This window comes from Nannospalax galili, unplaced genomic scaffold (assembly GCF_000622305.1).
Source record: "Nannospalax galili isolate Female #2095 unplaced genomic scaffold, S.galili_v1.0 scaffold1007, whole genome shotgun sequence".
NCBI classification, from domain to species: Eukaryota; Metazoa; Chordata; class Mammalia; order Rodentia; family Spalacidae; genus Nannospalax; species Nannospalax galili.
In genome coordinates this window covers 1,018,146-1,033,191 of record NW_008355473.1, presented here as the reverse complement: position 1 = coordinate 1,033,191, position 15,046 = coordinate 1,018,146, and the positions used below count along the sequence as shown (strand labels likewise).

General features: G+C 41.7%; 1 protein-coding gene across 1 annotated transcript in view; it reads right to left on the bottom strand.

The window, feature by feature from the left end:
• Nucleotides 1–2,989: 2,989 nt before the first annotated feature.
• LOC103749862 (carboxylesterase 1E-like) overlaps nucleotides 2,990–15,046 on the bottom strand; it is a 30,148-nt gene continuing 18,091 nt past the window's right edge. Inside the window, 9 exon segments of the mRNA XM_008852756.2 lie at nucleotides 2,990–3,355; nucleotides 3,611–3,683; nucleotides 4,568–4,699; nucleotides 6,981–7,128; nucleotides 7,371–7,451; nucleotides 8,954–9,094; nucleotides 10,516–10,554; nucleotides 13,731–13,835; nucleotides 14,466–14,570. Coding sequence (XP_008850978.1) covers nucleotides 3,184–3,355; nucleotides 3,611–3,683; nucleotides 4,568–4,699; nucleotides 6,981–7,128; nucleotides 7,371–7,451; nucleotides 8,954–9,094; nucleotides 10,516–10,554; nucleotides 13,731–13,835; nucleotides 14,466–14,570 — 996 coding nt within the window. The 3' untranslated portion in view covers nucleotides 2,990–3,183.

The following is a 15,046-nucleotide window of genomic DNA, read 5'->3' as shown; positions in this document are numbered from 1 at the left end:
CAAGTATCTTCTTGAAGTCCCTCAAATTAAGGTAAAGAATAAGAACAAATCATTCTGGAAGAACGCAAAGGAAAATAGCTTTAGATACTTAAGTGACAATTGAATTTATTCTTATCATTGTTTTACTAGCTTTTGTATAATCTTCATCGCTATTATGAGATATAAAATGTATTTATCAAGTCTGTAATCATTATGCCAAAAAACCTGAATTACTGTAATATTTTGTATATTGTTAAAACTGTAACTTTAATTGTAAAAAAAAAAATTAAAAAAAAGTAGAAATGTTTCTGATCTCAAATATGTATAACTATAAACATATAATGATACATATTCATATCAATCAACTATAACAAAACTATCTTTCAAATAATGTAATATAAAATAGAAATATATTCCCCACCAAGGGGGTCAATTGTGTGGTCCAGTGTGAATATACTGAATTTAAGGTCAAATAAACCTTCTTTCTGTGACCTCCTAGGCTATGTGCCCCTTCATAGAGTACAGTGTATGGTTTACTCACCTCCTGCTTCATTCCACTGTGCTGCTTCCCTGAAAGACTAGTTTATGAATGGAGGCAGTTATAAAATCTCTCAGCTGCCCTGTTCACCAGTGTGAATGAGGGCAGAGAGATTTACCCCAATGTTATTTTCACTGTTCACCCCTTGGGCAGAGCTGATGCTGGTTACTTCAGAGTATCAAAAGAGAGGCTACGAGGTTTCAAATATTTGCACTTAAGTGGGGAGAGGGAGACAGTGGCAGATCCTAAATGCACTCCACAAAGAACCATTCTGATCACCTGAAACAACTCAATAGTCCAATCCCATAAGACCTTGCTTAATCACATGCTTTCCCCATGATTTTTAGACATGTCTGTTTTAAAGTGAAAGTGACTATCACCCTATATGTCACAGACTGGTTTCCTGCTCGACATTTTGTTTCAGAAACTATTCCCCAAAGTAAAACTGGTTCTCAAAATAGACTCCCTGTCATTCAGTGAATAAATATTTGCCGTGGGTTCAGAGAGACAAAGAAACGCTGGGAACTTTGGCTCACAAAGCAGCCATCTCAGGAACTGCTTCTCTCTAAGATTCTGTGTCTCTGCTGAAAATCTCTACATAATCATGTGAGTGTTCCATAGTTATTCTAAATTTCTATCCTATTAGATCTAATGCCTGAGTTATTACTCAATGCTGCTCTGTAGATTATCTCATCTCTTTAATAGGCTTTTTCTTTCTGTCTTTGCTTACAATTTCATATTTAATATTTGACATAATGTGCAGGTAATTAGAAAGTGAAGTAAACATTTAACAAAATAACTTTAATTTTGTTGAACTTATTCTACACACACACACACACACACACACACACACACACACACACACACACATTCCCTGGGGAATTCAATAAATCTAGTATAGGCTATGAGTGCAACTTGGGTCCTGCTGTCGTTCTGGAAGACTTTAGTGTACCACCTGCTTCTAATTCCTGTAGTGGTGACCCCTGCTTGTGTTTACTCTAATGTGTCCCTGTCACGGTTGCTTTCTGAGAAGTTGCCTTAAAGCCTTGTCCAACCCTCAGCTTTAGACCAGCTCTGTGTGCCTGCCCTTCACATGGTGTCTGAGCTTGCTGATAAAAAAAAAAACTGACACAAACCAACTTGGGGAAGAAAGGGGTTATTTTATCTTACATCTCCAAGGTCAAAGACCATCACCGAAGGAAACCAAGGCAGGAACTCAGGGCAGGAACCTGGAGCACAGACCATGGAGGAACGCTGCTTACTGGCTTGCTTCCTTGTCCTGTGCTCAGCCTGCTTTCTTATCCAACACAAGACCACCTATTCAGGGGTGGCACTACCCACAGTGGGCTGGGCCCTCCCACATCACTCAACAATGAAGAAAAGACATGGGCACAGGCCAATCCAATGGCGACAGTGCCTCAATTGAGAGTCCCTCTACCCTGCTATGTCATGTTGACAACTAAAGCTATCCAGCACAAGTGGATACCTCATACTTGGTATCCAGTACCTGACAACTCAAAGGTGGTACCTGAGAGTGGTGCTTTTCATAGTGCTGCTTCAGCCCCAAATATAAGGGGAACCAGTGTTTCTAAATATTGAAAGTGAATTTCTTAGCAGCTTTGTCCTTCCCTGATAGTGGACTGTTAATGATCTCTACTCAAGACAGTATCTTACCACTGTACCAAGGTGTAGACTTAAATTTCCATGTTTTTTAAAATCTCAGTAGGTCTTCACCAGGTCCCTGAAGGAAAAAATCAGGCATTTTCTCCAATATTGATGGGTTTCATTCATCATAATGAAAGTCTGAGCAAGGTTTCATGCCTATGCCACCAGAGATGTGCTTTTAAATTTTATGTTTATTTTATTTTTTATGTGTTTGAGTGTTTTTCTGCATGTAAGTGCACACATATTGTACAATGCCCACGGAGGCCAGAAGAGGGTGTAGGATTCCTGGAAATAGAGTTATAGACAGTTGTTAGTTGCCATGTTGGTGCTGGGAACCAAACCCAGGTCCTATGCAAAAGCAGCCAGAGCTCTTAACCACTAAACAACTCAGGACTCTCTAGTCCTGAGATGGGCTTTGTAAGGCCTTAAAACATACCTCCAATTTTTCCATGAGGACCTGACAGACATCCATGAAAAGTTAGTGATGAGGGAAAACTTGCCCTTGAGTATATAATCCCTAAGGATTCCAAACTCTCTTGCTGGTCCACATATTGCCTACAGCACTTTAACAAACTCTCTTGCATCCTTCTCACAATTTAATGGCATCTCCCAACTAGTGGCAGAAGGTGAGGCAAAGTTCACATTCTGCTTCTCTTACAATACACTGATTTTCTCCTCGATTTTAGGGTAACCATTTGCTAAGCCTTGCCCCTCAGAGTCATCTTCCCATGATGGTCTTTTTCTATTTGTCCTTCTCCACCTAAGGTACATAGATGCAGCCATCCTCAGGCCAAGACACAAAAATTATTTAATCTAAAGATGAATGTTTATTCTTCAAATTGAGCTCACAGGTACAAACATTTTCCTTCCTTGGCTTCTGTCCATCCCCACAAGAGAATTCTCCAATCTCCTCAAAGATCCATCTCTGGCCAACAAGCACCTTCAATGGGGTAGCCTCGTCTTGGCTCTTCTGGTCTCCCACAGCTTGTGGAAATTTCCATTCACAGCTCAGTATGTTCTCTCTGGGATGGCTTCTTGGCCTGGAGCTCAGTCCAGAAAGCCACCTCCTTGTCTTTCAGCTTCTGGGCTGGCTGGGTGGTGGCACCAATCTGCAGGTACCCTTCCTTCTGGTCATACTGTGGCCAATGAGGCAGCCCCTTCCCATTGGGGTTCCTAGGAACATAATTGAATAGCATTCTGTAAAGCTGCTATTGGTCCCCACATTTCCATGAGATTTATAAGGATCCTTGGATTACCTCTGCCACAAGGTCTGTGCACCACAAGAGATGGGGAGCAATGTTGTCAGAGCACTGTGGTCATGGGGTTGGAATTGATCACTTAAACTTTAGAAGTCACCCCTTCCAAATGGGCATCCCCACAGTCCTATCTTGCCCACCATCCTGGCACCATCTTTTTCACCAGCCTCACCCGTTCCGAGCAAAGTTGGCCCAGAATTTCATCACCATCTTGCTGAGGTTGAGCTCCTCTTCTGAGGTACCATCTGTGGAAAATAAGATAAAAACCCTTTGTAACTCAACTTGCAATTTATGAGCTAGCAATAGCTTGTTGTAAATGCAGGCCTTTGTTCCAAAATTACTGAGTCAAATTCTTCATTACAAGAAGATATTGGTTAGTTATTGTGTACTTTCAGTTTGAGAATGACTAATGAAAAATTCAGTGATGATCACGCAGTCCATCCCTAGCTTGCTGGTTTTGTCTACATCCCACCTTCCAGTTCCTTCTTACTCAGGATGTCATTGCCACAGCTCAGGTTTTCTCTGTAACACAGTATTACTGGCTCTTGGGTAGTTTCTTAAAATCTTCCCCTCAAATCCACAGTCTCATGTCATGTAACTGGGAGATGTCCAGTGTGTGTAATAAACAGCCAGGAGGTGGGTCAAGTCACATGAACTCCTGAGAATTAAGGTACTAAGGATATTTGTGAGAGGCTTTCTTTAACCATTATCAACTATAGTATAGCTTAAATGTGACATTTAAATAGGTATGCATATAGACAGATACATACGACATCTGATTCATGGCTAACAATGTGACCGCATACTTACATTCTGATATATTATTTTGAGTGGGAAATCAACCAGCCACATTCTTGTCTCCAAGTTGGACACTTAGGGGACCCACCTCTCTTATTGACATTACTAGTCAGTATCCTGAGATAGTATTACCAGAGGCCCATGAGTACATATTCTCTGCCACGCATGTTGGAGCAGAAGAAAGGCTGGAGACCTCCCAATTCAGCTCAGCACTGTTAGGATGAGTCAGGAAATGAATACTAAGAGAGAAGTTGCTCAAGGCCCCCAAACCAACACTGAAAGGAAGACCTCCTCGCTTCATGCTCACAATCAACAATGCACCATTCATTACCTCTTAAAATTGGGGCACCAAAGACGGAGTAAATCTCATCTCCATGATCTCCCATCACAGTCTTGGGTTTCAATTCTGATGAGAAGCTTGGGTGATACTGAAACTCATACATATAGGTTGGGGCTCCAGCATCTGAGGAGACATGGATTCATGCACAATTCACGTTACCAGACACCCATATGGATGGCATCAAGATCTCTACCTGTTCAGGAAACCCCTGGTCATCAGCACAACAGGAAAAGTTCCAGCAAATCTTGACTTGCTTAGAGCTGCTTAACAAGTGAAGTGGAAATTGTGCTTGGGTCAGGTGTGTATGGGACCTAAGATGACTGAATACAATGAACCCAAAAAGTACACTAGATGGGTGTTAATGATAACACACTCATGCTCATTCATTTCAAGAAGATCTACAACCCACGAAGTGCCCTCCATTCAGTAGCTTTAGAGCATTCCCAGTGTTTTGCTCATTCATTCGCGGGAATATGAAACAAATCCAAGTGCTTGCTTGGAAGTCTTATTTTTTAATTCATATTTTAAGTTAGCATATAAATTAATGGGTTACATTATGGCATTTTCATACTTTGTTTTATTCCTCTCCATCCCCCACTAGCTATCCCCTTCCCCTGGTCCCCTCATGCTGGTCCCCTTCCTTCTATCAACAGCCCCAATGCCACTTTCAGGACACGTGTATTCCATTATCGTATTTCCCCTCTCCTCTCTCTGAAGATCGCTCCTTTCTCTCTCCTTTTCACGCGCTAATGTCACTTCTCAGCCCAGTGCACACATATTTGAATCTAGGATCCATACATGAGAGAACATGTGCAACATTTATATTTCTAAGTCTGGCTTATTTTACCTAATATGATAATTTCTACTTCTGCCCATTTTCTTGCAAAAGTCATCATTCCATTTTCCATTGTAGCTGAATAAAATTCTGTCCTCTACCTAGCATATTTTCTTTACCCATTCATCCATTTGTGGACATCTAAGTTAGTTCTACTTCTCAGCTATTGTGAAAAGTTGAGTAATAAATAGATATACAAGTCTATGTATGCTAGAACGTATTTAAATATAAATATATGCAGAAAAGGAGGCTTAAGTCTTTTGTGTCTCAGGATTACTAGACTTTTTAAAGCTGTCATTCCAAAAGAAGGGAGAAATGAACAAACAAAAACTTATGGAACTGATCACCTCTGCACATGTCTTATGGAAATGATTAGAATTGTTTAAAGTAAAGCAAAAAGATACTAATGAACAACATGAAACAAGATAACACAAAATTCAAAGATCTAAACAGAACAGAATTCAGAATACTCCAGGACTGTAAAGATAATGCATATGGCAATTTTTTCCCCAGTTCAAAAGTTATAAGACAAAAATTGCATTAACAACTACAGCTAAACAAATAATCCGCTCTATCTAAAATAAATTTTCATTACAAAACTGTGTAAATTTTGACATCAAAGACACGAGGTGTGTGTGGTAGGAATAATGTAACTATAGTACCTATGTATGAAATTCCTTTTAAAAATTAAAATTTTAATTGAAAAAGAATCTAAACAAGCCAAAGACAGTGGAGAAGATTTTAAATGTCAATAAAATGATCATTTAAATTCCTATTGACATAAAAAATGAATTGAATACAATTACATCGTGCAAAGTCAGCAAACAAAAATCAACAGTATTTCCATGTCCTAAAAATGACTCATGTCCCTGGGGACATACTTTGGGGCTGTATCTTTCCTGACCACCTCTCTCTCTCTCTCTCTCTCTCTCTCTCTCTCTCTCCTCTCTCTCCTTTTTACCTACCAGGAGGTGAGCTGATTTGCTCTACCACAGTCCCTAAAATAATATTTAGCCTTACCTCAGGGTACAATAATGGAGTCTAATCACCACACACTAAAACCGTGACCTGAATAAGCCTCTCCTCCCTCACAATGTTTGTTAGTTGTTTTGTCTGGTGGGAAAACCTGACTATCACCTCTGGCACATATATACACAAGTAGCTCTTGGCTTGAAGGTTTTCTCTGGTCTCTAAAATCTACTTTGTCCATGTGTGCATCAGATCAAATCACAAAGCCTTGAGTACTGGGGGACAGATGTCCTCCCTTGCTGCTCCAGCTGTCCACAATGGGCATGTGCTGGCAGCACATCATTGATGGGCACCCATCCCTTTTGTTTATCACCCCCATCTCCCTAGAGGGGTTTCTCGGGATCAGCTCCCAAATAAGTACTTGCACTTGGTCCTTTTGCTAAAGTTTGTTATTGGCAGAAACAAAACAGAGCAGAATCCTCCCAAACATAAGGATTCACACATTGAGGCCTGACTATAAAGAGATCTCACGTCTGTCTGTCCCAGGAGGTGGAAGGGTTAGAGACTAAAAGCATGAGAGTCCCTATCTCCGAGACTTACCTCTGTGGCCACGGGACGTGATCACAGATGGGACACCAAACAACACATCCCCGATCAACTCCAGGAACCGGTCTCTATTTCTGACAGGGTCATCTACGCCTCCTAAATACCTCTCGGTGGCAGCTGGAATAATATCTTCAGAGATACCCTGAAATGGATGAAGACAGTGACTACCACCAACATATCCATCCAGTTATGAAGGCTTCTTTGTCAACCTCTTGAGCCCTGTACAAATCCTTTCCGGGGTGACGAAGTGGGAAAGTTGAGAAAACTGGGGACAGAACTCTGGTTCCGGTCTTTTTCTGTTGCTGTGTTGATCTATAGTTTGGGATAAAACCTTCAGAATTTCTACATTTCTCAGCCAATTGCCATGAATCCCTAGACACTTACAAAAACATAAGAAGACTCATTCAGAAGTAACATCACCGTTTTCTTATCCAGCTTGACTTCAGGGGGTGGAAATTCCATCATCTGTTTTTAGAAAATGGTGAAGCATTTGTGAATTCTTGGGAAATAAGAGGAAGAAACAACAAGAAAACCCAAGCCAATGAAGAATGAAGGTTCCAGTTCATTGATGGCTTTGAGTCTTTCGTGTATTTAATACAAGTCAAACAATTGTATTTACACAGAGAAACTCAAGGGCTAGATTAGAGACAATTTAAGCACTTACCAGGTTAGAGCACAATGTTTCCTAGGCAGTGAGGAAATGTTTAGACAAAGGAAATGTAGGAGCAGAGAGCTCAGGACAGAGGCACAAGCCACACCCTCACAGACTCAGGTGGCTGAGGAATCTAAAATCAGCCTTTATGGATGTGTCCTCTGATGACTTCTGAAATTCTCATGCAGCAAGAGCTGTGGAGCTCTTTGGATGTACTGACCCTGTCCAACTATCTGCACTCAGAGACGTGACTCCAGCTTGGCTCTAGCAGCTTAAGGCACATCCTAGAATAACCCCACCCCCTACAATGCTTGCCTGAAAAAGTTTAATGCTTTCAAGGGAAATTATTCCTTCATCCGTCACAAGCCTGCTGAGGAGTGGAACAGCCTCCTAACTCTTTCTTAGAGTAGTTATCAATAATTTCTTTGATTTTTTTTAAAGATGTGAAACTTCCATTTAGAATTTTTAACACAAGAAGCCAAAAGTAAAATTGTAAATATTGTAATATCTTTGGAATGTAAATGTATAGGAAAATAATTGTTCTCCTTTCTGGTCCCTGGGGAAAGATAGAGACCTTTGTTAAGGGTTTTACTTCAACTTGAACTTCTGCTTCTTGTCATGAAGAGAAGTCTCTTTTTTCCCTCATCTTGTAGGCATGTAGAATCCCCACCTTCACACCACAGTGCCCACCAGAGTTCTCACCACCCTGGAAAAATCTCCAGCCTTGGTATCAGGGGTTTGAGTTCAGATCATGTTTGATCTTTTCCTTTCTTGCCATCTTATTACTAAATAAACCTATCCTACTGGTTCAACTACTATCAATGAGGTTTGTAATCTTTAAAGAAGAAAAGCTCTTCCTCCATATCAGAAGCAAATGAAAACGCAATCAGAATCAGCTTTCTCTGAATGGCGATGAGGCATTGAGAGCACCTCTGGGCCCTGTGATTACCAGTCAAGGTGGTTGCTGTGCCCCAGCCTGACTCTGCTGAATGCCCAGCCTTTCCCCTGTACAGATGCACTTGGTTACCCCCCTGCACAATCAGTATGCCAGTAGGCCCCCTCAGACTAGAAATTTCAAAACTAATTAAGGAAAGACCAAGAATGTTATGGGCAGAAGAATCCTAAGGCCTGCACTTCTCAGGAGAAAACTGGATTATTCACAGAATGTTTCCTTGGCAGTAGCTACTCATAAAGATGGGACAGCTGTCCTGGACAGAAAGCAGGAATGGAAGAAAAAACTCATGAGAGCACAGGTTGGAAAGATGATGGGTGGGCTATGGCGGAGCTCGTGTCTAAGAGGTCTGTTTTTGCTCACTGTTGGCAGAAACCAGCCAAACTCTTGCTTGTTGATGCCCACGATGTAGGGGACAGTGTTGAAATTCTTTTCAGCCAGAATCTATCCTGGTGCCTTTGGCAGTACCACTCCATCAATCACAGTCGGCAAAAAGGGGTAGCTCTGCGGAAAGAGCAGCATGGTGTGAGGAAACACTGACAGCTCCCTCTCTGCCTGTGTAAAGAAGCAGCCAGAACCTACACCTCCATGACTCTGGACAGTGGCCTTAGAAACTCAGGGTCCTAAGAAGGAAGCTAAAAGGTCTGTGAAACACAAAGGGCTAATTTGGAGAATCAGTCCATGGTAAGGTAAAGATGGCAGGGAAGGAAGCAGGGGAAAGAAGTCTCAAAACTATCAGTCAAAATAAACTACTTTTCTTTATCAGTTGCTTATCTCTGTTATTTAGCAAAGTAACAGAAAACTAGCAGAAGAAGCAATCGAGATTTTTCTTATAAGCAAGGTCAGGCTTTTTCTTCATCTATCTTATGTTCAGCAGGGTAAGTCTCATGGTACCACAAGGCATGGTATAGGGAAGACTGATCTGAGGGAGAGAGAGAGAGAGAGAGAGAGAGAGAGAGAGAGAGAGAGAGAGAATTCAAGAAAGAGACCCTGAAGGCCAGAGTTGGGCAGCATCCATGTAGGAACCTTGACACAGCTGCCCATGAGAACCACAGTCATTGTCCTTTGCCTGTGTTTCCTCCCCTGAGTGGCCTCCCAGCTGGTCTCTGCATCTCCCTTGCCCTTTCACTATAGTCTATTTCTATTGTTGCTGAAGAAACATCTACAAACTCATCATGTCACTGCTCTTTGCAGAGCCCTCTGAACACCTCCCCTCTCATGCTGTATCACAATCAAAGCCTTTCAGTGACTACTTCCCTCTCTAACTCTACTACCACCCCAGGCTCAAGTCCATACCTCCCTCCCTACCATTACTCCAAACACACTTACATCCAGCAGTAGATGGTTGCAGCTGCCCTTCCCTCAGGTTTCCTGACAGCTGGCTTCTTTCCTCCAGGGCCTGACTATCAACACTTCAAGCTACAGTCTATGGTCCTTCTATTCAAAATTCTAACTCAGTCCCCATTTTCCACTTTATTTTTTACTTTATGACAATGGTTAGATAACCACATGGTCTACTACTTTCTTTTTCTACCATACTACCTCCCCTAGGATGGAACTGTCTGAAAGAGATAGACATCAGCTCCTAAATCATATCCTGCTGCATAGTTAGTGCTTCTTAAAAGTTTGCTGAATAACTGAAAGAATTGCACTTCAGCATTACAGATCTTTAAGGAAGTGCTAGGACCCCCAGGGGTAAGGGTGGGGGTAAAGAGAACAGGACTGTACACACTGCATGGCTAATGTCACCAGACGTTGGCCACTGCTGGTCTTCTTGGCCATGTTAACTGATAAGTGACTTTGTTTCTCTGACCTCAAGAAGACACATAAAAGAAATGACTATGATTCTACAAAGGAGAATGCCTTCAGTATTAGTTTATTGGCGTCTAATACTGTTATGTATCCAAAGTTTAAAACATCCTTACCTTTGGAGTACCTTCTTTCAAAATAAGCTTTAAAAGATTCTGTGAAGACAAAGGCAGAAATTGGGGTGAGAAGCTTTGCTATTATAAAGTTCATCTGTTGAGTTGTGTCCCCAGATCCTCCTTGGCTGACGTAAGCTCCTACATTGGGTCTTCTGGGCATGAACACAGACTTGAACAGGATGAGGGAGGCACCGCAGCGGGAAAACAACAGGCCTTGGGAGTGCTGGGGAAACATCACAGAGGCTGTGTGCTGCCTGCGTCTGGTCCTCCTCATCCCTCCCCCACCTGCTCCCTCTGACAACAAGTTTTCTGTAGGGAAAAAATGGAAACAAGGTAACTTAGTGGGAGAAATGTGGCATCCTTGAGGGTAACTGGAGTTGGAGCCAGTGCTGGGGGTAGGATGGACCAACAAGACAGGACGAATCCTTCCCATTTGCCCCTTTGCTACTTTTGCTTCATGAGTTCAGGCATCTATATGTGATAGGGGTCACCACATCCCTGAACACAATGAATCATTCAAAGATGGATACATTCAGCATCAACCCAACATGTGTAAACCCAACAACTGCTCAAATTTGGGAGGGTAGAGAGTTTCTAAGCACTTAAGATGCGAGGGTAGAGTGGTATTGTCTTTACCCTCCCAGAAGACAAACATGCTTCAGAGAGAAGTCAACAAGGCAGTGGAAAGCTGAGTTGTAGATTCTCAATAGTCTTCAGAGGACCTGGACAGAGCCACGCCCTAAGATTCTGTCATGGCACTTTCTTTTTCCTATTCAAGGTTTCAGAAATGAGTACTCTCTTGTAATTTAAAAAAACAACAACAACAACAAAAAAAACTGACTCTTCCAAGCTCACTAACACTTTTTCCAATCCACACTTTTTCTTGCTGTGGTCCCCAAGATTGTGGTTATCAAAATGCTGCTTCACCTAATGAATCTGATCTGCATATATGGTTGTATAGCAAATATCTCCCATAGGCTTGGGTGTTAAAACATTTGGTCTCTGGATGGCGGCACTTTTCGGGGAGGTAATGCTACCTGGAGAAAGAGGCTAGCTGAGGGTATGGCTCTGAAGGTAATTCCAACTTTCCATTATGCTCCTTTCTCTGCCTCCGGTCCACCATGAAATACATAACCTCTTTCTCTACAAATTCCCACAGCCAGGATGTCCTGCCCAGCCATGCAGAGTCAAGTAAGCATGGCTAAACCCTTTGAAACCAGAAGTCAAATAAGTCTTTCCTCCTTTGATTTGTTTGTCTCAAGTAATTTGATCATAACCACTCAAAAGTAATACAATGTGAAAATGACCACTACAGAATAATCCACTGTAGATTTTAGACATACCTCTAACATTCAGAGGTATGTTTATGTGGCATGTATGTGCACACACATGGAGTCAGTACACAATCACGGAAGAACGTCCACAAGAACTCAAATATTCCCAGAGTATGTACTGGGATCTTTGGTACACTTAGTTTTCCAAAAGACACCAACAAATTCTACAATTTGAGTCTTTTTATGCCAGATGGAGAATAGATGAAATCTTTGTGCTTTATGCATATTATAAAACAGTTATGAGCTGAGTGTGGTGACACATGCCTGTAACCTCAAGTATTGGGAGCCTGAGGTAGAAAGATCGTGAGTTCAAGATCAGTCTTTCTACATAGCAAGTATAAGGCAGGTCTGGACTATAGTGACACCCCATCACAAAATACAGAAGTGGAAAAGGTATCTACATTTTGAGCATTTGGGGCACCTTTTTAAATCTTGATAAACCACAACCCAGGACTTGAGCCATATTGGATTTAACCCATGGACATACAGGCAGAACATGGTGCTATAGAGTCCATAAGAGACCAAAAGTGCCCTGCGATGTGCAAGGTTCAAAGAAGTGGAGCTCCCAGTGAATTCTGAGCTAATCGAATTCACACGTTTTGCACAAAGTGATAGTTTCCAGGGACCTGTATATTTTTTTCTCTAGCTATTTGTCTTATGAGGGTCCCTGTGAAGACAGACTGCCATGAGCATCAATCAACTCTCAATATTACCTTCTCTTAGAAGCATCAACTTGGTATTTGTAATTGATGTACCTTTTGGTGCTAGTGTTTAAGAACACCTGCTGCTCTTAGGACCCAAGTTATATTCCCAACACCCGCATGTTGTCTCACAGTTACCTTTAAATCTAGTTCCAGGAGATCCAATACTGTCTTAATGAGTATCAGGCATGCTCATGGTACATATACATATGTGTGTGAGACAAAACACCTCATACACATAAAATTAAAGTAAATCTTTAAAAAACTTTTAGAAGAAAAGAAGAAAGTGTCCTCCCTCTTTACTCCTACCACTCTTACCAAAGTAAACATATGGTTGTGTTTCTTGTAGGTTTTTCTTGCAAAGAGAAAATGCTCAGTTTATTTCCATAGAGCCTATGCTGGCACTACATTTGTTATGGGTGGAAGGAAGGAAAGGAGGGAGGGAGGGAGGGGGGAGGGAGGGAGGTGGGGAGGGAAGGATAGATGGATGAACAGATGGATGTGTGGAATTGTTTAATGTAGTCACTATTGGAAATTTTCACAGGAACATGGGGAAATTATAAAAGCTAACAGATAAGTGATAGATGGCCATTGTTCTTGGAGGACTGGATGAGATGCATATATATGTTGGCTGAATGTCTGATAATGAACACATTGCAGATACAGAAACAGAAAGTTATGGACAAATTGATTATAGATAATAAAATGATTTCAATGAATTGAAGACATGAATGGGTGAGTAAATGAGCAATGGCATGGCTACCTTTGAATCACAGCCATAGAAAATTGTGTGAATACTATTAGGATTTCAACAAATTGTAAATGAACCGAGATAAGCTGTGATGTTTTTGTGAAAAACTTTGCACTTAATATTTGCATCCTCAAAGTTCAAGGTGATCATTACTTGCAGAAATGGGAATGTCTAATTTCTTTAAACACATTCTTAAGCAAGAATGGCAAAACACTGCTGAGGAAAATGTTATGCATTTTTAGCATATTCTTATTAGAACTTTTGGCATTTAAAACATTTTAATAGAAAAGGAAAGCATGGAATTTCCACTTGGGATCAGGTGGTCGACACTGTTTCTGACGTGTGACAGGCTACCTGACATAATCTGGGGAAAAGGACAGCGGAACGAATGAAGCCTGGGGCCGAACACATAGAAAGAAATCCACCTACCATTTTCTTTGTGACTTCCAAGAGCTGGTCCTCTGTCTTCTGGCGTAGGCAGTGAACCAGGACAGGAGATGGGGTGGCTTTGCACCCAGAAGTAGCAGCAATTTGCTAAAGGAGATCAAAGGCAACAGCAGAGGTAAGGGCAATGTCTCCACCCTCCATCAATGCAGACAGTGGGTTCTAGCCTAAGCCCACTTTCAAAAGACATCAAAGAGTTTCTAAAATACTCTGGCAGGCATAGGTTCTGTATCCAATGAATTGCTGCTTCTGTTATTAATTGGAATTGTGACCTGAGCCATTTACATATATAATTCTGCTTACTTATAACTTTAAAAAGTAATGTTGTAAATTGTGCTGTATCAAGAGAAGTTGTATGCAGTGCGGTGAAGACCAACAAACCCATGATTCCACTGTCTCGCTCAGATCCTCTATTTACTTCAGTTTTCAGCACTTGTTATATAAGGAGAGCTAATACATGTGATATGCTTCTGAGGGTCTCCTGTCTTTCCATACAATGTGTGCTTCAGAATTGCAGGGTGTCTCAGTAACATAAATCATAGGAAGACACCAGAACTTTCAGAATGTGTTTTAGATGGCGCCCTAACAGTGCTTCCTGATTGGTCACTCTCACTTCAGGAATTCCTCAAGCCCTTCAGCTGAATTCCACAGTCAAAAAGATCCCTCAGAATGCCAGGAGAGCAAAAGAAAAGCGAAAGAGCTGTCCAGGGTAGGACCTACCTCAGTCACTGGCCCAGCATCCTTCATAAAAAAAACAGAAGCCAGGGTCACGCCACTCTCAGAAATGGCCCTGTGGAAGAGATTCTTGGCCAAAGGAGACAGCACCTGGCAGCAGAGACGAGAGAAGGAACATTTGTGCTCACAGGAGATGGGGGGTGCCTGTGAATTTCTTTCCCTTAAAGGTCTCTCTACTTGTGTCTCTGCCCTTGCCATTTATCTGAGAACTCTGGTACTCAGTGGGTATGACAGCTCCTCACTTGTCCTGTCCTGCCTATTAGAATTTTCTTGAGTCTTGGATTCCCCAAGAGAACCTATGTCTGGTGGAACCAGACTGCAGAGTAAGAAACAGAACAGGAAGCACATAGCAAGTCCCCACAATGACAAGAAAAATTACTTCCAAGACATGCTGGGAATTCTTAGCCACAAATTCTTCTACAAAATTCCATTGCTCAGAACTTAGTCTAAGAATAAGATTCATTATAAAAAAAATGGCTGATGATGTAGCTCAGTGGTAGAGGTGCTTACGGGACAGCTAACATGAAAGAGGGAAGGGATGAAGGAAGGAGGAAGAAATGGGGGAG